Consider the following 26,276-nt stretch of genomic DNA (forward strand, 5'->3'; position numbering starts at 1 on the left):
GGGACTCACGTCAGTGATCTGGGGGTCGGGACACTCCTCCAGCTCTTTAGAGGCACAGAGCTGGTCGTACACACACAGGCTGGTCTGCTTGCACCACACACACTGATATTTGGGGTCGGCGTTCTTACACAAGCTGCAGTCTTCACGTCCCAGAGAGCAGTTATACAGAGTGACTGAAAGAGAAACAAACATCATTTAAAGCCATTATTGTGTTAAATGAGAAATGACCAAAGTAGCTTTAGAAAGAAATAATTTTTTGATTCAACATATAGTTTATTAAGTCAAGTCAAGTCAAGTTTATTTGTATAGCGCTTTTCACAATACAGATTGTATCAAAGCAGCTTCACAGTATTAAATTAAAATAATACAACAAAGTTTGTTTCAAGAGGAATTTATTGATTGATAAAATTAAATTAAATATCCCCAAAATATCCCCAACTGAGCAAGCCAAAGGCAACAGTGGCAAGGAACCGAAAAACTCCATCAAGTGACCTAATGGTGTCCTAAAACTCCATCAGGTGACCTAATGGAGAAAAAAAAACCTTGGGAGAACCCAGGCTCAGTCGGGGGCCAGTTCTCCTCTGGCATTTATGAGCTAGAGGCCGGATTGTAGTTTGAACTGTAGGATTATATGAATGCCTGGCTGAAGAGATGCGACTTTAATCTAGTTTTAAACTGGGAGAGCGAGTCTGAGCAACGAACAGTATCAGGACGACTATTCCAGAGTTTTGGAGCCAAATGTGAAAATGCTCTCCCTCCTTTGGTGGTTCTGGATATCCTAGGTATGACCAAAAGCCCAGATTAAACATTACACATGAACATTTAGGCTTGAACTGCTATGATTTTTTGAATTGGTATTTAAGACTGTATATGTACAGACGTTTATTGCAACTCATGAATGCATTTCCACAGCATTTACAATATGAAAAACACACAAAATTGTGTCTAAAATATGAACTATTGATCAATATCACATTCTTCAAAATATCTTCTTTTATGTTCCACAGAAGAAAGTCGGTCGTATGGGTTTGGAACGACATGAGGGTGAGTGAAAAGCGAGTGAGAGCGATTACCACTTAGACTGCTGTCGATCTTCTTTCTCGTGTGTTTGTCTCTCACATGGAACAGGACGTTGGTCTCGTGAGCTTTATCAAAGGAAAACTGGAAGAGAGATGAAAGGGTGAGTCGACACCGACGGTTCTCTCCTCCACATTAAAGACTAGAGATGATTTACAGGCTGGACACTTTCCAACAGGGGGAGCTATAATCTCAAACTCCCACAAGAGCCGTTGAAGAAGGTTAGGTAGGTGAATCTTTATGTTGGTAATTGGTTGTGTATCATTTAGCGAGAGTTTTGTGTACAAAAATATTTACAGTACAGGAACAACATGAGGAAAAATAAAGAGGAACTGAAGCTAACCACATATCCGCTGAAAGAGTAGAAGGGTCCCGACTCTGTCTTGACATCTTCCTCAAACTTCATCAGCTCCGTCCCGATGGTGAAATCACGATCCTAATGAGTCACAATTCAGAAAACATCAACTGAAAACCCTTTGTTCACAGGTAAGAGGACAGGAAATGATGGAGGAAGCCTGACTCGATCCGTATGGAGGAAAACTATAACCAGGTTATGAATAGACTGCCAAAAATAATTTTCCCATTCAGTATTTGTCTCTTGTTGTTCAGAAAACATATAAAGACATCCTTAAAAAAAAGACAAACTGACTCGAAGCAAAATTTTGAAGCAAAACATAATGACTTTATGACAATACATGTTGAAGTTTATTTTTTATTGCCATTTTTTCATAGTTAAAAAATAAATAAATGAATAAGTATATATAATTATACATATAATAATAATAATAATAATTATTATTATTATCATTGTACCTTAAAAAAAATGTCAATGGATATATTATCTGAAAACAAGTCTTAATATTAGGGAGGTTAACTAAGTATATTATTTTAGTGTGATTAATTATATGTTTATTATTTCGAAAAGTAAAGTCTTTGAATTATCGTAATTTGGAGCCTTTTCTAAACAAATGTTAATATATGCTGATTTTATTAATTATTTAATAATATATTTTATTTTATTTATATTCTGTAAGTTTCTGTAAATATCATGCATTTAATAATTATTTATTATTTGTGATTATATATAATATTATTTGTAATTAGATTACTTATAAAGATCATATTTTATCTATTTAATATCTTATGCAACTTTGTTTTGGAAAACAAGATACTGACAACAAAATACTGATGGTTTATAATTAAAAAAAAAAAAAAAAAAAATTCAATTTTTTTTTTTTAATTTTTAAATTTTTTTTTTTTTTTATCCCTAGTGACCTTGAAGACGACATTTACTGTTAAAAGGAGGCCGGGAAGTTTGACTCACCTTGTACGGGTCCAGATTGATGCCCTCAAAACTGATCCGGGTTTTGTGTCCGACCGGGATAAGGACGGGATCTGGGTTCTCGAAGCGTGGACAGCTCTTGTTCTAGAACACAGAAGATGGAGAAATTGGTTCTGCTGTACAGGAAAGTCCTCATCTACTGCAATCTTGTGAGAAATTCTTAATTTACATCCAACATAAATTAACGAGCGTCCATTGAAACTGGAAAAACTCATTAACCACGATGACGTGCATGAATGAAACCGTTTATTTACAGCTGAAATATATCCTCGCTGACATTGGCGACTGTGTCTAATTGCATATAATCAATTTTTTCCCCATCCATTTGTTTTTTTCTTCATTTTGCTGATTCAGCTAATACGTTTCACATTAAAACTTTCTGAGTAAAGTCATTTACTTTGTGTCCACATTTCATCAGCCACGTGTGACTGTTCCAGGAAACAGCAAATATCAAACAGTGTGGAGGCCATTTCTGAAATTGCTGGCACTGGATATCAATAACTCAACTTTATGCTCCAAGAAACGGTTTTAATAAATAAATAAAATGTCTGGACCAGTTGGACCTGGTGTTTGAAGATGAGAATCGCATGAAACTAATCAAAGCGGCCCAATCAATGGTGCTGATAGCACACATACATCACCCAGACGTTTACTCAATGTCTGCTTTTTCATACATGTCATTTTTAGCACGTTTCCTCATCTACAATACTTTGCTAAAACACTTCCCATCTAAAGTTAGAATGACATTCAGAAGATGTTTTTATTTTTCTAACACACATTCCTGGTCTTATTGAAAGAAAAAGCTATCAAATGCATGAATAAACAGCTTTTCATTTGAGATGACATCTTTAAGACAACTTGGGCAGGGAAACTAGCCAAATGCTTGTCATAACGTAATTCATAATAATAATAATAATAATAATAACTTTAATTTATATAGCGCCTTTCACAAAGCCCAAGGACGCTTAACAAACAGCAAAGGGGGGGGGGGGGGGTAATAAAGGGGAGTAAAACCAGGGCAGCTATAGCCCATATGCCTCAGCGAAGAGGTGTGTTTTAAGCTGTTCTTTGAAAGTTGCCAGGGTAGGTGCAGAGCGGATGGCATGAGGAAGTTTGTTCCAGAGTGATGGTGCACCCACACAGAACGCTCTATCACCAAACGTCCGTAGCCTGGATTTAGGGACAGCGAGCAGGTCCTTGTCTGAGGACCGCAGAGACCGAGCTTGATTGTAGGGGTGGAGTAGATCAGAGAGATACTGGGGTGCAAGTCCATGGAGCGATTTGTACGTCAGGAGGAGGATTTTATATTTGATCCGTGATTTAACTGGGAGCCAATGAAGCTTCTTCAAGATTGGAGTGATGTGAGATCCGAGTTTAGTGTGGGTAAGCATCCTAGCAGCAGAGTTCTGTACGTACTGGAGTCTGTCAGTAGCTTTGCTGGGCAGACCAAGCAGGATACCATTGCAGTAATCGAGTCTGGTAGTGATGAAAGAGTGGATGAGGGTCTCAGCTACAGAGTTGGAGAGGCATTGTCGGAGTCTAGAAATGTTCTTGAGATGGAAAAATGCTGTTTTAGTTATGTTTTTGATGTGTTGCAGGTAGGAGAGAGTGGAGTCCATGATGACGCCCAGGTTGCGTATTTGGGAAGATGCTGATATTGAACAGCCATCCACATCCAGTATAAAGTCATCAACTTTTTTAAGAAGTGACTGTGGAGCAAACACCATGAGTTCAGTTTTGTCTTTGTTGAGTTTGAGGAAATTACTGTCCAGCCAGAGCTTTATGTCCTTCAGGCAGTTGATAAGTGTCAATGGTGGAAGAGGAGTGGAAGGCTTAGTACTGATGTAGAGCTGGGTATCATCAGCATAACAATGGAAATGTAATCCATGCTTCCGGATGATCGACCCAAGAGGTAACAAATAGACATTGAATAGTAGTGGGCCAAGCACCGATCCTTATGGCACGCCATGTGAGACTGGCGCCAGTTCTGAACAAATATCCTTGATGGTGATGTATTGTTGCCTGTTGGTGAGATAGGATTTAAACCAGGAATACACAGTACCAGTGAGGCCAATGAGATTTAAAAGTCGAGTGAGAAGAATGGAATGGGAGACCGTATCAAAGGCAGCAGAGAGGTCAAGAAGTATTAAGATGCAGACATTCCCAGAATCAGCTGCCATGAGCAGATCATTTGTGATTTTAATTAAGGCAGTTTCCGTACTGTGCTGTGTTTTGAAACCAGATTGAAATGGCTCGTAGAGGTTGTGTTGTAGCATATGATCGTTAAGTTGGGAAGCCACGACCCTTTCCAATAACTTGCTGATGAATGGTAAGTTAGAGATTGGGCGGTAGTGGCTTGGATCATCTTGGTTCAGGCCAGGCTTTTTAAGTGTAGGGATCACTGCAGCAATTTTAAAGCTGGTGGGGACCACACCAGAAAACAACGAGGTGTTGATGATGTTGACAAGGGTGGGAGCCAGAGTTGGAAGACATGCCTTAACCAGTGCAGTCGGCATTGGATCCTGTTTGCTGGTTGTAGCCTTTGCCTTTGACACCAGCTCAAGAACTTGAGCTGTGTTTAGCATGGAGAAAGATGAAAGGGAGTCCTCCAGCGTGAAGGCAGTAGTGAGGTTTGTGTCAAGCAGCGGTAGTGTCGTTGAATGAAAAGGGCTGGACTGCTGCAATTGCTGGTGGATAGATTCTACCTTTCCCTGGAAGTAATCCTGGAATCTGGAGCATAAGCCAGGAACGTCAGATGGCAGAAGCGTGTCAGGTGGGCAGAGTAGGCGATTAATGGTGGAAAAGAGTTGTTTAGGTTGATTTTGTTGGTTGCCGATGAGTGTAGAAAAATAGTCGTTTTTGGCCTTGGACAGAGCATCTTTGTAGCTCTTAACATGGTCGTTGTAGGCTTCCCGGTGGACAGTGAGGCCAGTTTTTTTATGATACCTCTCCAGCCTCCGTCCTGTGGCCTTCATAAGGCGGAGTTCAGCAGTAAACCAGGGAGCAGGGCAGGAGAAGGAGACAGATCGAGTGATGAGAGGGGCAACAGAATCCAGACTACGCAACAAGGCCAGGTTATAGTCATTAACCAAGTCATCGACTGTACAGTTTGAAGGATAGCTGATCAGATGGCCTTCAAGGATGTTTGATAAGTTTTGAATGGATACTTGTTTGATGTTTCGATATGTAATGATCCTTTTCGCACACTTCCTGTTTGTGCTGTGACTTAAATTAAACAAATTAGTTCAATCAAATTAACTTTTATGAGTATTTCGAACTTTCTTTTTCTTTTGAGTTCACAGAACTGACACATTTACAGTAATCTGAATTGTTTCATTGTTTTGAGTTTCATGAACTTGTTTCTTTTAATTCAGACAAACTTAATTTGAACTGAAACTGGGCTGGGATTTCTTTTTCCAAGAATGCTTTGCCATGGCACTCGAAAGGGAGAGTAAATGCTAAAATTAAGTGTTATATAAATGTTTGTTTTTTTGTGGGTGTGTGCAAGATTAATCTTAAGTGGGAAATATAGTAGTGTTTCGTGTTTTTCTATGCTAATTTAGAAGAGTTTATGTTATGTTATGTGTTTTTTTGGGGGAGTTACCATCATGGTGATGAGCGGAGCACAAGCTTAGTTTGAGAACAGATATATGTTAAATGATCTATATTGTCATACTCATTCAGCAATTGATAAGCTATGCTGATGCTATCAAAGCATTGTGTTACCAAATAACAAGTTAGCATTTCCTGAATTAGCTAGTTAAAGCTCACTGCAAAAAATGATCAGTTGACTTAAATAAATAAAAAAGTGAAAAAATCAGTTGCCTCAAAATTATTAAGTAAATAAACTTCATGTGCAATTGAAAAAATTGTATTATGTGGAATTGTCAAGTTCACATAACTTAATTTTTTCAACTTTCTTCACTTTTTTTAAGTTAAGTCAACTGATCACTTTTCACAGTGCAGCCAAGTTTCCACTACTTAAAATATTTAAGTTGAGATTACATGATAATTTTCAGTTAAATGAATGAACTAGCTTACTCAAATATTTCAAGTTAAGAGTAATTAAACTGTATGAGTACAAAACTGTATGAGTACAAAAATCTGCCAGTTCTGCTTACTCAACCTTTGAATTTCTTAACTTAAAAATGTTGATGTAACTGACCACCTCAAATTTTTTGAGTTTTGCTAACTTGTTCAATGTTTACATCCGTGCTGAATTGAAGTTTTCATTTCTTTCTTTCAAAACAAACTTTTGAACGGCAGTGCACGTGTGCTAACTGGGCGCGTGTAATAGACAGCATTACTGATAAAAAGAAAGAAAATGGTGCATGCGAGCTCGTTTGACTCTCATCTCAGTACCTGTCTGGGTTTGATTATATTGGCACCGGTTTCTGCGTCGCTCAGATCCGTGCAGGTGTGAGCCGCAATATTCCACTGACATCCCCAAGCGCTGCTCACACAGGAAGTGCATCTGCGGAGAAACACGCGCAACCATTAAACCAGAGGTTTCCAGTTAAATTTTTCATCAGTGTGTAAATGTTTGGAGTAAAAACATATAGTCCCAGTGCACTTCAAATAATACTCATTCATCAGCAATGTCCCAGAGCTCTTAAAAAACACAAGGAGAAGGGGAAAAAAGAGATGAGAGATCGACTTTCATGTGTGATGAATGAATGAGAAACGAAAGCAATTTCCTGCTCTTGGAGAAAAAAAAAACGTAAGCAAATTCAATTCCAGCTTCAGTGATGCATTACAATTTATGAGTAAACCTCATCGTTACAGATGCTAGTATTCATTATACACACAGTGGTGTCAGCACAAAGCGGACACACACACACACTCGCTGACAATAGAAGGCGAGACGGCAAACGTACGGTGTGTTTTCTGCTTTCCGGACTGCCGCTGCGCAGTTGTAGAACTTGTATTCGCTGGACGCCACCTCCACGCTTCTGTTCACGAAGATGGAGACCGAAACCGCCACGAAATCTACACAGACACAACGGGTCAGATTAGCCAATCATAGCAAAGGTCATCTGCACATAGATGTCTTAAAGATACAGTAGCAAAAACAACCTGAGGGTCAGCGAGAGGATTAAAAAATGGTCATGAAACACTAAATTATGATCTATCTTTGGTGCAAGAAACCTAAATAGACTAAAAGCACCATACAAGTAGTTCATATGACTACATGAACTAAATTCCAAAGCTTTGCATGAGGAACAGGCTGAAGGAGTTCACAAATCGGTCAGCTCCAGTTTTCGAGTTCACAGTCATGGGCTTTTTAATGGTGATTTTTGCTCTTTTTTTTTGTAGCTTGACAGATGTGGTTGAAAAAACAGGAGTGCAACAATATCTCCTTTTGATTTTCCACAATTAATAACAGCATTTGAGTTTGAAAAAACATGTAAATAATAATAATACTAATAATAGTAATAATAAAAATTTTCATAAGATATAAAAAAAATATTAAATGTATGTATTATTAACAATATATGTTATTGTTATTATATAATTAATTGTTCTTTATTTAATTTAAACCTGCTTTACAAACTTGCTAAATTATATGAAGCCAACTAATAAATAAATAAATAATTATATTTTAATTACACAATAAAAACAATAAATAGGAACATTTATTTATTATGAACAATAAATTGTTTTTATAAATGATAATAATAACATTTATTATTCATTACAACTAATACATATATACATATAACTATATAATATACAGTATTTAGTAATAAATATATAAATTAATATTAATATTAATTTATATATATAAAAAAAAATAAATAAATAAATAAATATAAAAATAAAAAAATATATAAAAAAAAATATACTGTATATATATAAATAAAAAAATATATAAAAATAAATTAACATACAAAAAAAAAATATATATAAAGTAAATATATCTAAAAAAAAATATATATATATATATATATATATATATATATATATATATATATACACTAGTAACTACAATTATTTATAGAATAACTAACTAAAATAAACATGTAATTAAACAATGTGAAGAGTGTGCAGAGAGTCTGATTCAGATTCCATGTGTTGTGACGAGTGACGTACCTTGGTGTGCCGGTGTCGGGGGTATATGAGACTGTTCAGGTAAACGGCAGCTGATTCTGCCGTCCACCATCCTGCCGTCGCTGGGAAAAGAGCCAAAGAGACAGCTGATCCGGTCGGAGTCTCTGAGGATCGGCAGCGATCGGACGTTTATCTCAACCTGAGGGACATTTGACAAACTCTGAACTCACACAGTTGTGCTGATATGAGAGAAATAAGCAGAACAATCCTTCATTTCAATCTTTGAAACCAATACATAGCATTTCCTTCTTTTTTTGGGGGCATTTTAATTTAGAATTTTAGAAAGAAGCTCAATGTGTTGAGGTGGAACTTCTAGGCAATGGCTTCATAAGGTAAAATATAATACTTCTCGTCATTCCATAAGAATGTTCTTTTACAAATAACTTCTAAACATTTCTCTCAATAAAACAGCTAGAATGGTCCAGTTAATACACACATGCCATAATCAGAGAACGTATTGCATTGAAGTGCAAAACACAACGGCAGCACCTTTAGAACAGAATTCTAAACGTGCCATCAGCGCCCGTTGTGTTTTCACCGTCTGTTCACCAATATGGCCTCATTGTGTGGGAGTCATGCTCAGCTTTTCTCATAATCAGTGCTGAGCAGTCTGGTTTAAAAATAAGACTCTGGTAATTGTGTCCGCGACACTCAGGCTGGTACCTGCTGGGACTTCAAGCAGCTGAGATTTGGCGGGTGGAAAGAGACGATTTTCACACACTGTTGGCTTGGACTCCACAGCCACCCGTTCTTTTCCTCCGCACGACTGCACTCCGAACGCCTGGTGCATCTACACAATCAATAACGCATTAAAACACAACGCTTCTCGTGCAATTAAATACGACAATATTATAATACAACACTTCAGGGAAAACATGATTGTCTTTACAGTGCATTTTTGTATTCTGTAAATAATATAATAAGAATCATTAATCCAATTAATAAAAAAATAAATAATAAAATAATAATAATAATAATAATAATAATAATAATAAATATATATATATATATATATATATATATATATATATATATATATATATATAAATAAAACAATTGTCAATTGTACAATAAAAATAATTAATTCAATAAAATGTTGAATAATAATAATAAAATTATATATATATATATATATATATATATATATATGAATATAAATAAATATAAAAGTATATTTAAATATATATAATATAAGAAATGTAAAAAAGTAAAAAAAGATTGATTAAATTATATACAAATAAGATATATACACATAACATCAAAATTATTAAATATATGTAAGTATTATTTATGGTTTTTAAATGACTTATTACTTACAATTAAAACCTTAATTCAATTAATTCAAATGTAAAATAAAAAATAAAATAAAAAGAATGTTTATATATATATAAATATATATATATATATATATATATAAACAATATAAAATGAATAAGAAGTGTCTGTAATACTGAATACATATAAGAAATAAGTGATTTTTTTTATACAAAGAATCATTAAATTATATAAAAACAAAATATACACAAATAATCTCACAATCATTAAATATAAGCATTTATTTTTTAGCTTTTTGTGTTTCTATCTACCATCCATCCATCCATCCATCCATCCATCATATATATATATATATATATATATATATATATATATATATATATATATATATATATATATATATTATTTTATTTATTTTTTTATACTAGTACAGTGGGAATAGACAGGAAAACAGTGAGAGATGGAGGAATAGGGACCCACTGCTGGATTCAAACCTTTACCTTCCATATGAGCACCAGGATGCCAAAGACAGATGCCAAGACACTATTTTAAAAATGTTTTAAAAAAAACTACAAAACATAGGTACCTTCCCTCCAGGACACACCAGCCACAGTACGGATCTCTCTGAGTGACGCAGGTCTGGCAGTCCGTCTTCAGATGGCAGGCCTGTACGGGCACCTTCGTGATCTGCATAACCACAGAATCATAAAATAATTCAAATAAAGCTGAAATGCTGTACTGACCAATCAGCATCTAAGAATGCAATGCAAAACCAATCACAATTCAGTAGGCAAATTATAATGATGCCATCACTGTTTTAAAAAGAAAACTTTAAAACCATAAAAAGTAAAGTAGTTTCTTGAAAAGTATGAAGTTTATACTGAAATGAACTGATCTAAACAAAGCCTGTATGTGAAGTGGTTCAAGCTGAATTAATTGCAGAAAATTACAGAGAAAACGACAAACAAGAATGATTTCAATACATCACCGCCTCATAAACACTGCAATTACATCACTGTATGGTCATAGACCCAGCAAGACGTAAACTATACCAATGCCTTCAAACTGCATTAAAAAAATTATCATGTATATTTTGGTAACAATAAAAGGCGCTCAAATAGGTGCAATCATGCGTTTCCAGAGGTTGAGGCGGCGATAATCAAAGAGCTACTACTGAGCACACCGTCTGTGATAAATGACTTCAGCCTCGTACCTTTTTCTCAGTGGTGATGTACAAGTGCGCCTTGGTTTTGTCAAAGAAAAGGTTCTTATTTACATAGCCGCTGGTTTTGTAGCCCGGACCGGGGTTGTACGCCTCTGGGTGGCTAGATAAATGTACCTGGGTAAAGAGAGAACAATAGAAACCCACAATTAAAGAGTCGAGCACAGGAAAGAACACATCTGTCATATTTACAGACCACACAAAACCCTCTCAGCGCACCTCAGCCACACCTGACAACGCGTCAACCCTAAGCTAACGGCCTACAAGCCACATAATGACCATAAAACCACAGCTCCATTCACAGGGAACTCACAAAAACCTGCATCCGGACTGGTTTTTATCCATCTATCGCTCAATTTCATCTGTCTGTCCTGCAAATGATCAGCTCTAACAAAGCCTTTTTATTTGAGTGTAAGAATTGGACTCAAGTTGAGAGAGCTGTTCATTATTTCTAATATAACGTCTAACAGGTTTTAGTTGTGTCTGCGGTAGCGAGGGGTTTCGTCAGTGATATCTTTTTCTCTTTCATCCCTCTGTCAGAGATTCGCCACGATCACCCACCAATTCCCTCACCTGCCAAAGCCTAAACTCCAGCTTTGTGACACGCCTGCTAATTCAGGTGTGTGACATCAGGTAGCGAGCTGCTTGTAGCGGTTCACTAATTGGTTGTCTCAAATTTCTAGAGATGTTCGTTTCCTCAACATTTCTTTAACAATGTCTAACATTCTGGTCTTGTTACAGGTCCTCCTACGGACTGTCAATTTTTGGTTATTTTTACATTGTGGAAAAGTTAGTTTAAAGGGTTAGTTCACCCAAAAATGAGTATTGTGTCATTTACTCGTCCTCATGTTGTTCTCATGTCATTTACTCATCCTCATGTACTTGTCCTCATTCTGTCATGTACTCGTCCTCACTGTGTCATTTACTCGTCCTCATGTACTCGTCCTCATTGTGATTTACTCGTACTCATGTTGTTCTCGTGTCATTTACTCGTTATCAGGTACTCGTCCTCACTGTGTCATTTACTCGTACTCATGTTGTTCTCATGTAATTTACTCGTCTTCATGTCATTTACTCGTACTCATGTTGTTCTCATGTAATTTACTCGTCTTCATGTCATTTACTCGTCCTCATGTCATTTACTCGTCCTCATGTCATTTACTCGTCCTCATGTCATTTACTCGTCCTCATGTCATGTACTCGTCCTCATGTCATGTACTCATGTACTCGTCCTCATGTACTCGTCCTCATTGTGATTTACTCGTACTCATGTTGTTCTCGTGTCATTTACTCGTTATCAGGTACTCGTCCTCACTGTGTCATTTACTCGTACTCATGTTGTTCTCGTGTCATTTACTCGTTATCAGGTACTCGTCCTCACTGTGTCATTTACTCGTACTCATGTTGTCCTCATGTCATGTCCTCGTCCTCATGTCCTCGTCCTCATGTCCTCGTCCTCATGTCCTCGTCCTCATGTCCTCGTCCTCATGTCCTCGTCCTCATGTCCTCGTCCTCATGTCCTCGTCCTCATGTCCTCGTCCTCATGTCCTCGTCCTCATGTACTCGTCCTCATGTACTCGTCCTCATGTACTCGTCCTCATGTACTCGTCCTCATGTACTCGTCCTCATGTACTCGTCCTCATGTACTCGTCCTCATTGTGATTTACTCGCCCTCATGTTGTTCTTGTGTCATTTACTCGTTACTCGTTTACTTGTCCTCATTTAGTCGTCCTCATTGTGTCAGGTACTCGCTCTCGTTGTGTCACTTACTCGTCCTCACTGTGTCATTTACTCGTCCTCATGTACTCGTCCTCATTGTGATTTACTCGTCCTCATGTTGTTCTCGTGTCATTTACTCGTCATCAGGTACTCGTCCTCACTGTGTCATTTACTCGTCCTCATGTTGTTCTCGTGTCATTTACTCGTCATCAGGTACTCGTCCTCACTGTGTCATTTACTCGTCCTCATGTTGTTCTCATGTCATTTACTCATCCTCATGTACAATGAGTACATGATGAGTCGTCGTCATTGTGTCATTTACTCGTCCTCACTGTGTCATTTACTTGTCCTCATGTCCTCGTCCTCATTGTGATTTACTCATCCTCATGTTGTTCTCGTGTCATTTACTCGTTACTCGTTTACTTGTCCTCATGTACTCGTCCTCATTGTGTCAGGTACTCGTCCTCGTTGTGTCACTTACTCGTAATCACGTTGTTCTCGTGTCATTTATTCGTCATCCGGTACTCGTCCTCATTGTGTCATTTACTAGTCCTCATCCTCATGCTCTTTACTGTGCAATTATAATTAATGAGGACTTTTAATATTCAACATTATTGATCTGGCTCTACTGATGCTGTTGTATGAGAACTAAACTGAGCTGGACGATTACATTTTTTGCAGAACTGCTTTATAGATGAAATTAACTTAATAGTTGATGATCTTTACAACCGAAATGAATCAACACTGAACTGACTTCAGCTGAACAACAGCCGAAATGGATAATTTTCCTGTTATCTTCTAATCTTTTAAGCTTCAAAAATGTGTTTATATTTCTTAAATTCATTGTGATTCTTGTATTCATTGTAAAGCACTTTGGTCAACATCGATTGTGCTTAAAAGTGCTCTATAAATAAACACAGACTGATTGATTGATAGTTTTATGATGACTTTTTGTCATTCTAAAGCTTGGCAGCAGCAGGCCTCATTTACTTTCATTATATTGAAAATAACTGAACAGAAACATTAATCATTTGTCTTCCACAGAAAACAAAGCCATACAGTACAGGTTCAGAATGACATCAGGGTGAGTAACTGTTCATTCTTGGGTGAACTATCCCTTTAAATTAATAGTTTATAGTTCACATTCAAAAGTCATTCTGCATTGTTTTTCTTACATACAGTAACTGATGAACGTCTAGAACACATTCCTACTTGCTTATAAAGCGGTACGACCTCAACTATATGGGTTACATTTACATTTACATTTATGCATTTGGCAGACGCTTTTATCCAAAGCGACTTACATTGCGTCATCCTATACATTTATACATATATAATCGATATATATGGGATCGAACCCACAACCTTGCGTTGTTAACGCAATGCTCTTACCACTGAGCTACAGGAAAGCTCTTAGGGTTAAAGGGTTATAGCACCACAGATGAGGGTTTGAGCACCTTGTGAATGTAGTTTCCTGAATTTAACAGAACTTTTCTCACCTTGATCACCTCTCCAGCATTGTGGCCTAGAAAGGCAATGGTGTGATCATTCTCGACAGCCACGGCCACTGCGGTCAGCAGGTTCTGCCTGGTGAAGACTGGATTGGCCTTCAAGGCAAACTCCTGCCGACTGGCCAACGGAGATGGAAGAAAATCGGCTCCACACTTATACTGGTTCACAATGTCTTTCTGCACGATAACAAAGAGTAAAGGGAAACAGACACTTAAATAAACATGAAATGTACTAAATGTACTTTTTAAATACATGTTCCTGCACTTACTGTCTTGTTAATCTTTCATCAAAATATAATTTGCTCTGACTCCAAGATTTTTTTTTGACAATGTCTAAATGTTTTCTTGTATTTTCTTTCACTATATGACAGAAGTAAAACAGGTTGAAAAAGAGCACATTTTGTACATCTCTACTCTTTGGGTGCTGTATGTTAAGCACAAAAGTAGCAGCAGTTTTCTAAAGAACCATTTTCACTGGGATAATTCCGGGATGAAATCACTAAAAAAATGTGGGGTTCTTTCAAAAGAAAGCAGATAAAAAGAAAGTGTAATAGAAAATATTCAGGAAAAAAAAATAAACACAGATAAGCAAGTTACATATTAGTTTATTACACTGATGTGTTTGATATATTATAGTTAGCAAGCAAAATTTATCCAATATAAAGCTAAACACAATCTATTTTCATTTATATGTTTGAGGGAAAATTTCCATTTTATTATTTCCAAATAAATGACAAATTTCGAAGCAGAATGATTAAAAAAATGTACTTCTGACATTTCATATCCTTTCAAAACCATTAACTGACATTTAAATATTTGGTAATGGCTCATAATACATACACGCTTTCATAAACCCTCCACCTTCCCCAGCTCCACCTGTATAGATCTGCTACGGGGGTTATTTCATGTATGTACATGTGCAGTCTGTGAATGTATTGGCAGTAGCAAGTCCCGGTACTTGCTATGCAGCAGTAGCGTAGCAGATCTATTCCACCAAGACCAAATACCTTAACATTGCCATATCCATTAACATGCCAATCTCTCAGAGAGTTGTCATGACACAAATAACTTTTCAGCTTCAAAACAGGCATTTGTGTCATTGATCAATGTTAAGAAAAGCTACTTACATCGTGTTTGACACATGGTTCGTCTTTACTGGATGTGTAGGGACTCTCCACAACTAATCTGTCGTCAATCTTGCCGTTGTCCGTGTAGCAAGCGGTAACGATGGCCAACAGTTTCTGGTTGATGTTTTTAAGGGGGTACATACACAGAGCTGATTCAGTGGCCCCTTCCTCTGAGCTAGCCACCACAAACAGGACTTTATCCCATTCCTTGATATTCCCATACTCTACGGTTTCAGACATGGCCTGGGCCAGCTCTTTCCCCGGCTCGGTCAAATACGCGGCCTGGACTTTATTGAAGCGATTCTTCTGGCCGCAACTAAGCTGAAGCTCCGTGTACGAATAGTAGTGATTGTCGTTCTCGCAGAGGCGCGAAACGAAAGTAAAGTTCTTGTTGTCCGTTCCACCGAGAGTGCGCGAAAACAGGAAATAGACAAAGTTGTCATATTTGAAGGCAAAGCGGAAGTCGTGCAGGTACTTGGGCACGAAGGGAACTGCCTGGACCGTAGACGCCTCGATGATGCTCTCGAACACGACCCAGTCGCGATAGTTCTGCACGATTCTGGTGCTGATGAGTTTTGAGCTGTCCATGCTTCCGTAGCCCTTCCCGACCAAAAAGACGTTGAATGGTTTGTCATCCAATTCGAGCGTGGCCATGACGCCCACCACCGAAACGTGCTCTTCGGTACTGGCAGCATAAGTTCGCTCCCCTTTGCTGTCGCTGTAGTATATCTGCTCTTTGACATTGGTGAGGTTGAGCAGAGAGCAGATTCCTCGGTATAAACTCCCACAGACTATCAGCGACCCGTTAGCAGAATGAACCAGCAACAGTTTGTTGGTGTTGTTGGTGTCTTTCAGGTCTTGGCAAGTAGACACTGGAGGTGTGCAACCCCTCGCATCTTTCTTGGGCCCAGTTTCAGATCTGGCCTCAATGTTCAATGAAGAGTCCAATTGATAAATAGCATTGACCGCACCGAGGTAAACACGCCCGGTCTGGGAGTCCCGTGCCACGTTATTGATGGGCGTGTCCGTGGAAAACTCGAGTATGGGGTCTTCGGGGGGTGCAGCGGTTACTTGTAGCACCAGTAGGACCGCTGGTAACCAGGTGGCCATTGCTTTAAAAAGAAAGAGTTTGAATTAGGATAAATGACAAAATGCAAAGTTCAGATGTTGGGGTGTCGGTGAGTATAAAGATGTCAACTCTTTCCCCACCAGTGTTTTTGATAATTTTCACAAAAATGTAATGGCCCCCAGAATATTTCGTTGTATGAATATCTGAACATACAATACATCAAAAGAAAGAACAGTGCCTCTGCTTTTATACAAAAAAACACAACATTTTATTCTAGCTTCATGCATTCTTTTTTATCAACACTTGAATAAAAGTTTAATAAAAAAAGCAATATTTTGAACAAAAAGCTGAGAATTTTTTTTCCAAAGACTACAAGGCTTTATCATTTGTTTCTGCACATTTTTTTCCAGTGTTTTGATCCGGAGATTCAGTACTCTTTCAAGAAGATGCGTAATAGTGCCCCCTACTATATAACAGTGAAACAACGGAAAGCCGGAAAATGCCGTCAATGGTGGATAAACGGTGTCTTATAAAAGACATCAATGGCAGGGAAAGAATTAATTAGTATTGCTTGCTAAGTTAGACATCACTATTACAATTGTTCATACGCTCTAGAACCCTAGAAACCACCCAGAATACCCCAAAAACCTACTAAAACAGCCTAACCTTAACCTAGAACACCCTAGAAACCACCCAGAACATCATAGAAACTCCCTAGAACATCCTACAGTAGCAACCAGCAAAATAGTCATTAACAGTGTGCACAAAGTTAAGGCACAAACACATTATGGTTACAACAGTTGGTGAAGGTCACTACAGGTTGACTTGACCAGCGTGCTCAATCTCTCGGCCCATTCATCCCTTCGGAAAAAACGTTCTTCAAATTAAAAAGCCTAACGAAGCTCAAACCTGGGCGGCTGTTTCATGATGTTAACCTGCCATTCCCTGGAGTTCCATCGACGCTGCGAAGTGATAACACACTCGCCCTGAGGGTTGAGTTAATTTCAGCTCTCACATTCATTTACATAAAAACCCCTGCCCTTCTATTGGCAGTTTTCATCTTTTTCCCCTTCTCCCTGCTGATCACGAAGCTCATTTATTACAAATTCCATTTCTTCACGTAAATGTAGCTGCCCTTTTTAGTTCATACCCTTAAACAATTCTTTTTAATTTGGAATGGTGGCTTAAATTGGTTCGCGTTATTTGCTCTCTTTATGGGAAGTGGTTTGTTATTCTTTGACTTTGTCCTAAGGACGTTTTTGCTCTTGTATGATTTGTTTCAGAACTAGTTTAGGTGGAACTCAGGTGTAGATAGATGCCAAAGTGTGACCAATCACCAATAAATCACCAATGAGATCTCTGCAATGTCTCAATTGTTTCTCCAAGACAGTAAAAGAGACTTTTGAATGTGAAAGCGTGACCAATCCTGTAAGGAAGAATAACACACTTTTTTTAATGTCTCAATTGTTTCAGCTAAACAGCAAAGAGATTAAATGGACAGAAACTTGAGACTTGAAAGTGCGACTGACCCTATAGGAGAGAAAAATCACTGATGAGGCTGAATGGAAAGCAAATGGAGACTTTTACTTCTGTGTGAATGCACGGATGACCCTGTTTGTAAAGCAATGACATCTCTGTAATATTTCGATTGTTTCTTCTGGACGGCAAACAGATTAAATTGAGGGCAAATTGAGACTTTTGCTTCTGTCTGAAGAGTGACTGGCCCTGTAGGAGAGAAAAATAACAAATATGATCTCCAATCTCTCAACTGTTTGCCTCAGAAAGTTTAGAGATTAAATGGAGAGATAATCGAGACTTTTTTTTCCCTTGTGTCCAAAAGTGTGACTGACCTCCTGATTCTCTGATTATTTCCAAGAGAAAAAGACCCCCCAAAAAAATCCCATGAGTCTCTTCTAAAGTTTTAGACGAGATCAATAACTTCTTTGGACACTGATTTGAATTTTCCAATCAAAAGTCAGCTCAATATAAACTCAAACATGTCTCATCAAAGTCTTCCAAAACCAAATGATCTGAGCTGTCCTCCACATCTTCTCTATCAACTCTTTCTGTCAACAGTTGTTTTGTGCATGAGAAACATCTAAACAAAGTTGATGTTGAAATTAGAACTGTGAAAGAGCAATCTATGAGCAATTGAATTTTTGCTCAGAGATTTACTATGGGATTGGGTTTAGGAGCACTATAGGAGCAAAGACCATCTCAATGCATCTGCCTGCAGGTGCTTGAAAGGAATCATATAATATTTAACCTCTAATCTAGGAAGACAAATGACAGCATTTACTAACAGCGCTAGACCTGAAAGGACATTTCAGCAGCTCTAACTCAATACTGAGCTCATGGACACAAAGGAAATGGGACGTGGACGTATAGATCAGCGACAGAGACTTCGCTTAAGAATCACACATATATCTTCAGGGATCCAATTACCCTGACATGTGTGTTCGTAATGCAGGACAGAAGGTCAAGACACACTGGCCTGCGTCCATTAATTCTGTTATGGCCGTCAGTGCGGAGAGTAGCCTTGGAGAAAACTTAGCCGTCTGTCTCAATTAACGCAAATGACAAAACGCAGAATTCAGATCCTATTTGTTGGGGTGTTGAATTTCATGGTTAAGCAAGTAGAGGTCAATTAGTAGCGCTTGCTAGGACAAACACTTTTACTACTATTGCCCATACTTGAGGTGTGCTCTATGAACATGAATGATAGCTCAAGCCATGCGGTTGGTTTAGGAGAGGTTAATTTTACAAGCAATCAGACTTCCAATTTCCACTTGTTGGACAATAAAACATGTAAAAAAACAAAAAAAAAACACTAAGCCCTAACCAGATTTGATACGACGGCGCAATCTTTCAAGTTTTGTCCTAACCAGAAACCCCCTAGAGCCCCTTAACAACCACACAGCACACACTAGAAACCACAAACCCCATAGAAAAACAACATATAAACCACATAGAACACCCTAGAAAACGATAATACACACTGGCAACCTCACAGAACACTATAGAAACCACGTAAAAAAACCTAGATACCCCCCAGAACACATTAGCAACCACATAGAACACACTAGAAACCCCCAAACGAACACACCATATAAACCACGCAGAGCACCCTAGTAACCCCCTAGAACATTGGTTCCCAACAGGGGGGTCGTGGCCCACAAGGGGGCCTCAGCGAGCTCTGTGGGGGGTCGCGTCATATTTTGAAAAGTTTTGTGCAATTTGCATTAAATAAGAGTCCTTAACTTTTTTCTGTTCAAAATTTATTTAATGAGCGAGTTCATCATGAATCCATTTTCCAAACCGTGTTTTTGTCTTATCCTGAATCACAATGGTACACCTATAATAATAAGTGTTTACATTGGGACTATTTTACACTGACTCGTCATAGACGCACACAGGGCTTCAATGTTCTTCCGAAAGACGCATTATTCTGTTAATAAACGCAAGTTTATTATCGCTCGCTATAGCACCAAAAGCCTAAAAAATAAAGCCTCACATTGATAAGCCTCACAAACAACATGCAAGTATTGAGGCCCCAGACAGAAGTCATTTAGTAATAGCTAGGGTTGGGTACCGAAACCCGGTTCCAATAGGGAACCGGTTCCGACGTAAACGGTAGTAACCAGACCGAATAAGAACGAAACTTTCGGTGCCTGATTTCGGTGCCTGACTTTTTTCACCGCCCCCTATAAAACATCTCGCGGCACGAATGATCCAGTAACATCTCCAGTTAACCAGCAGAGCATTCATTTCGTTCGTTTGTTAAATAAGAGACGATCTAGCGCTGAAAATTCTTTTCTCTTGTGGCTCACGCACACCGCACTCGTCTCGGACGCGCGCTTCAATACGTTGCAGAGATCGATCTATTTATGAGGCGCCGTCTATATGAGTAACGTTATGTGCTTGGAGAGTTTGTGTGTGCGTGCTCGCGTCTCAGATGAGCATGTGCGCGAGTTTGTGTGTGTGTGTGTGTGTTCAGATGAGTATGTGCGCGAGTTTATGTGTGTGTGTGTGTGTGTGTGTGTGTGTGTGCTCGCGTCTCAGATGAGTATGTGCGCGGTTTGTGTGTGTGTGTGTGTGTGTGTGTGTGTGCGTGAGCGACTTTAGATGTGACGTTGTGCATTTCATATAGTTGGAGCATTCAGCAGTATACGTATGTGTGACTACTTAGTATATATACGTGTATGCAAGCGTTTTATGTGTGCGTGAATGAAGTTCGATTTAAGCCCTAGACGGCGCCTCATATCTATTCGTTCTGGTGAAATCACAACATATAATGCACACAAAGTGTCCCTGCTTGATATACAACCACTGATGAGCATTATCGGTTTAAAAAAACTATGCATGCGGATTAGAACCCAAAACCTCTGACATTCTTGACTAAAGTTCAAGTTCAGCTGCAGTGTTCCTCTTCGGGTAAGTCTAGTATTTTAATACCAACTGCAAATCATCAAGTATGAAGTAGCCTATATCAAGTATATTTATATGAGGCTATACTTTGTGTGTTAAATATTTCTGCTCAGTGTCAGATATTTCTCTGTTTTGTAAAAGTCTATAATATATAATATGTAATATAATTGATATATAATATATATAAATAATATTAGAAGACAACATTTTTATCTTAACTTAAGTGTTTTCGGCTACATCAGCACAATTTTTAATTTAAACAGAAATCAGAAAATCTTTTTCAGAAAACACACACAGATATAATTTTTTGGATAAAGTGTGTGCAGTTTCGTTTTCTTAAGTACCGGTTTAAGAACCGTTTAAGCACCGGAACCGTTTGAAAAATACCAAGTAGGTACTGGTATCGGATAAAACCCAACCAATACCCAACCCTAGTAATAGCCTATATTCATTCTTTTTTTACCTACATACAAGTGTGAATACTGATATTTTTGTTATTGCATTTAAAATAGGGCAAATTTATAGGCTACTCCTAGGCTTACTTTTTTAAATTACAAAGGGCCTACTAATGTTTTTGTTATTGTATTATCAATATTTATAGGCTATTATTTGTGCATAAACATATCTGTTTATAGTAAACATACCGTTTGTTTGAAAACAACATATTTTGTCATCCTTGCTGCAAGCTTACAAGAGCGATAATATCAATAAATGTGAAGGGGGGCCCTAAAATATTTTCTTGGGAAAAAGGGGGTCTCAGACAAAAAAAGGTTGGGAACCACTGCCCTAGAAAACATTACCAACCACAAAGAACACACTAAAACCCATAAAAGCATTAGAAACTCATTTGAACACCCTAGCACCCACATATAATATAACACCCTAGAACCCCCCTAGAAACACCATTTCAATCATTCAAAATACCATATTTAACTCCATAGAACTGTAGCAAACATTCAGAACACCCTAGAACCCCCCTACCAACACTCTAGAGACAACCCGGAACACCTAACAATAATAAACACCACACAGAATGTCATAGAATCCCCCCATAACATCCTACCAACAATCTAGTGACGACTCAAAACACCCTAGCAATCATCTAGAACACATTGGAAACTCCCTAGAGCACCCTAACAACCAACCAGAACTCCCTAGACTAATACAAGATACAAAACTGATGTTTTTCACTGATGACAATGCTTATTTCATTCATGCTTAGAACCCCCTTAGAACATGGTGTGAACCACATAGAACACCCTGGAAACCCCGATAATACACACTGGTAACATCAAAGAACACCCTAGAAACCACAGAACTCCTTAGAAACCCCCAGAATATCCTACCAACACCCTAATGATGACCGAGAACACCTAGCAATCATAGACACCACACAGAGGAACACCATATAAATCCCAGAGAACACCCTAGCCACCACTCAGAACACCATAGAACACCCCCCCCCCCATAACATCCTAGCAACACCCTAGTGATGACCTAAAACACCTAGCAATCATAGACACCACATAGAACACCATAGAAATCCCAGAGAACACCCTAGCAACCACACAGAACACTATATAACCCCCCCCATAACATCCTAGCAACACCCTAGTGATGACCTAAAACACCTAGCAATCATAGACACCACATAGAACACCATAGAAATCCCAGAGAACACCCTAGCCACCACTCAGAACACCATAGAACCCCCCCCCCCCCCCCCAACACTTTTTCATCCATGTTTAATAACCTACCATCTAAGGTCAAACAAATAAATTAGTTGTTTTATCAAGTAAAAGCTTTGTTGTAGATGTTAATTCATGATTGAAGGACACAGGACACAACATACATTCTCACTGAATAAAGTGCCCACAGGTCTTATGAAAGACACTCCAAACGAACAGCTGATAACTAGGGCAAAGCAGTTTCTTGGCTGAAGGGCGGAAAAATAAAAGGCTTCGCGCTCCCTTGTTTAAGCACGATGAAAGACAAAAACCTTTTTATTAAAACATGTAGAGGGAAACTTTTCCCTGACACAAAACTTCTTCGAGAGACAGAGCCTTTATACTCTGATTAGGGTGACCGAATTCCTGCTCGGTCTCTCTCATTGTACGGCATGTAGCTTCAAACATTCATTTGCTTATGCATGCAAATCGCTCACATCCAGCCCCCAAAACCGTCTGTTGCAATACAAATTCCCTCAGATGTGCGGTTATAGGTCATCGCGTGTGGATCCGGTCTCCTGTCCCCGTGCGGCGGGCTCTTTCATCCATCACACGCGCTGTTAATCCGCCTGCTAATCCTGAAATTTGCGCAGGATCAAAGTGTTGCGGCTCGACATCACGCAATACCGGCGCAGCAGGGCTCAACACCAACCGGCTCAGCACCACTGCGGCCCACTCCATCAGGACATCGAGGCCCGCCGGAAAAACTCCTTTTAATTTACCTGACGACAGATACCGAATTAGCCCAGAGCAAACATGGTCTCAAAACGCGTGAATAAATAATAACGAAACAAATAATGCACTAATGAAGCAAAAAACATCTGGAGGAATCCAAGCGGAGAGCAAGGAGTGTTAAATTATAACTGTACTGAAGAACAGAGGGGTTTACCTCCAGGAGAGAGACAGAGAGAGAGAAAAGAAGACTCATTAGCGTAGGTTTATTATTGCCTGAGAGAGATAATCCCGTTTTCTCCTCAGTCAGGCGAAGGAACAAAACCCCTTCAGCTCGGCGCTGCATCACCAAACAGGCGTCTGCAGGAAAAACGGCCTTGTTAGATCTCGCAAGCCTTCAAGGCAAGTCCACACGTGTCTTTCACCTGCGCCACTGAAGATTACAGGACACCGTCGGGTTCAAGCTGTCAAATAAACACAAAGCCACGTCTCAAGCAGAAAGTGTGCGCGGACTCCAACACAGAATGGAGTTGTTAGAGGTCTGCACAGGACTTGTGCGTTAATAAAAGATGGATCATTTTTAGTTGTAGACTGATGGGTGGTAAACATGCACCAACATCATCTGAATGAAAGCAAAAAACACAAAATAAAGCTAATAATAAAAAATAATAAAAAATGATAAAAGATTAGTAAAAAATAAAAATTTATGATAATTTCACAGTCTTATTCATAGTAATCTCCCCACCCCCCAAATAATAATAATAATAATAATAAATAAATAAATAAATAAAAACATGACAATGAAATAATGGTATTTTTCTGGTCTGAATAAAGGTAAAAAAAACAACAACAATTATAATAATATTGATATAATGGTAAATACCAGGTTAATACCAAATATTCTCCAAAATAATACTAATAATACTACCGAAAAAAAGATAGAAAAGTATATTGGTAATTGACTAAAGGCAAAAACAATAAATAAACAGCTAACTAAATAAAAATATTAATAAAACACTTGAATTTTTCCATTATTAATTTAAGTCCAAAGTCTGAATAAAAAATTAAATAAAAATATTACATTAAATAATTATAATTATAATAATTAAATAAAAAAGTTTGTAAAGACAAAACTCTGAAGTTGGCTTTAGCAAGCCTGACACGAAATTTTGAATAAGATTTAAAAGTTTGAAGTTTGAAGTTTTATAAATAATGGTTTATCAAATAAATAAAAAATTAAAAAAATAAAAATAATAATCTTCAAAAAATATACTGAAATAATGGTAACTTCCTGTGTAAACAAAAAATTAAAGTGAAAATGTATATAAATGTATGTAAATGCTAGTTAGGGTCAGGTACTTAGATTAAAACAGTGGTCGGGAACCTATGGCTCGCGAGCCACATCTGGCTCTTTGGCAAAAATCATGTGGCTCGCGAGGTCTCTCACCCTTTATCAACAAACCATCGATGAAACAATTAAAACACATCAACAGATCGGCTCTCTGCAGAAAAAGCAGCCAATTACAATTCCCTTGTTGTAGTAGCCTACAGCCTACTGAAGTTAATGAAAAGTTTATGATAATAATAATATTAAAGTTGTACCGGCAAAAGTGCGTGTTCAGTGCTGTTCGCGAGTGTCACGAGTCACCACAGCAATCAACTAACCGCTTACGTTTCTGTGGTAACCTAAGTTACAGCTCCTGCACTGGGATTCAAGCTGGCGAAAACCATTCTAGAACAGCAGCGAAAATGTAAAAGTAGGCTTTATAAACTTTAATATATCATTTTATTTAAACGGGTGCTTTGCTGCGCAAGAGACATTTCACCCGCTGGTACTTTCACTTTTGCCGCAGAGACCCTTTATGTCCTATAAATGTGTCGTATTTTTGATAATCCGTGCAGATTTCAGTTAACGATTCTGTTTAAAGTTATTAATAACAAAACATGAATGAATGAGAAAGAAAAGAACAGGATGTGCTTTATATTGAAATTAAATATTAAAAGTCGTGAAAGAGAACTGAACTACTGACAGGATGCTGTGCGCGCGCTCCGAGCAAACACGGACAAGCACAGTAGCCTTTGTCTTCGGTTGCGCGCCTAAACGGCCAAATAAACACAGAAATATATCAAAATGCCAAGTCGAGTATTCACGTAAACACAGCAGATAGTACTGTGTGCATTCACTCTCTCTCTCTCACACACACAAACACACACGCACACGCACACAAAACAGGATTTATGCTCATCACTTGGTAACTCAACCTCACAGTGAAAGCCCTGCACAATTAATTCCATATTGCCACTTATTTATTGTTTGCTGAATATTTGCTTGTTTTTAGTTGTCTATGGACCTAATAATTACTACTGTTGAATTTTTTATTGAAAAAAAGCACGTCTTTAATAATATATATATATATTTCTACTGTGGCTCTTTTGGAAAAATGCATTATCCAAAAATGAAAAAATGGCTCTTTGGTCAAAAAAGGTTCCCGACCCCTGGATTAAAACAAGGGGATTTTAGCACTGGACAGTATAGAACTAGATGAGTAATTCATGTTTGATTCGTTTTTTTTATCCATTTTCCCAGAGAACGATTGCTCGTCGTCAACATTTAGGAGTCCACTATAGCATTCAAAGCCAACAGGCATGATTCCACGTTGCTTTTACCAAGAGAAAGACGGAATGACCCACAATTCTTTTCGAGAGAAAATGAAGAGCACAATAACTAAATGAAATGATGGGGCTGGATGTGGTCCTCAGCACTCCTGTGAGCCGAACAGGTCTGAAAGTGCGCAGTGAACTTCCTGTCACAGTCTCCATTGAATTTCCATATGAATGATTATCCCGACCGGCTCTTCATTTATTTTCATTTGATGAAGCGCGCAAGCGGTTGGCCATGGCGGCCGGGCCAGCGCTGAGAGCCATTAACAGTCTGGCCTGAGGACCAGAGCGCACCTCTGCTGTGTGAGCGCTGCGTCCGTACACATTTGGGCTCA

At 38.3% G+C, this 26,276-nt stretch overlaps 1 protein-coding gene across 2 annotated transcripts in view; it reads right to left on the reverse strand.

Moving 5' to 3' along the window:
- plxnb2b (plexin b2b) overlaps window positions 1-26,276 on the reverse strand; it is a 172,321-nt gene that overhangs the window by 27,475 nt on the left and 118,570 nt on the right. For both annotated transcript variants that reach the window (XM_082159082.1, XM_082159081.1), the window contains 12 exons: window positions 15,385-16,496; window positions 14,246-14,434; window positions 11,019-11,144; window positions 10,392-10,492; window positions 9,194-9,320; window positions 8,513-8,669; window positions 7,297-7,408; window positions 6,782-6,893; window positions 2,402-2,503; window positions 1,421-1,513; window positions 1,074-1,161; window positions 10-173 (listed from right to left, as the gene is read on the reverse strand). In XM_082159082.1, the coding sequence (XP_082015208.1) occupies window positions 10-173; window positions 1,074-1,161; window positions 1,421-1,513; window positions 2,402-2,503; window positions 6,782-6,893; window positions 7,297-7,408; window positions 8,513-8,669; window positions 9,194-9,320; window positions 10,392-10,492; window positions 11,019-11,144; window positions 14,246-14,434; window positions 15,385-16,494 (2,481 nt within the window). In that variant the 5' untranslated portion in view covers window positions 16,495-16,496. The remainder of the gene's footprint in view (window positions 1-9; window positions 174-1,073; window positions 1,162-1,420; window positions 1,514-2,401; window positions 2,504-6,781; window positions 6,894-7,296; window positions 7,409-8,512; window positions 8,670-9,193; window positions 9,321-10,391; window positions 10,493-11,018; window positions 11,145-14,245; window positions 14,435-15,384; window positions 16,497-26,276) is intronic.

The sequence above is a fragment of the Leuciscus leuciscus genome (genome assembly GCF_965113295.1).
Source record: "Leuciscus leuciscus genome assembly, chromosome: 25".
Classification (NCBI taxonomy): Eukaryota; Metazoa; Chordata; class Actinopteri; order Cypriniformes; family Leuciscidae; genus Leuciscus; species Leuciscus leuciscus.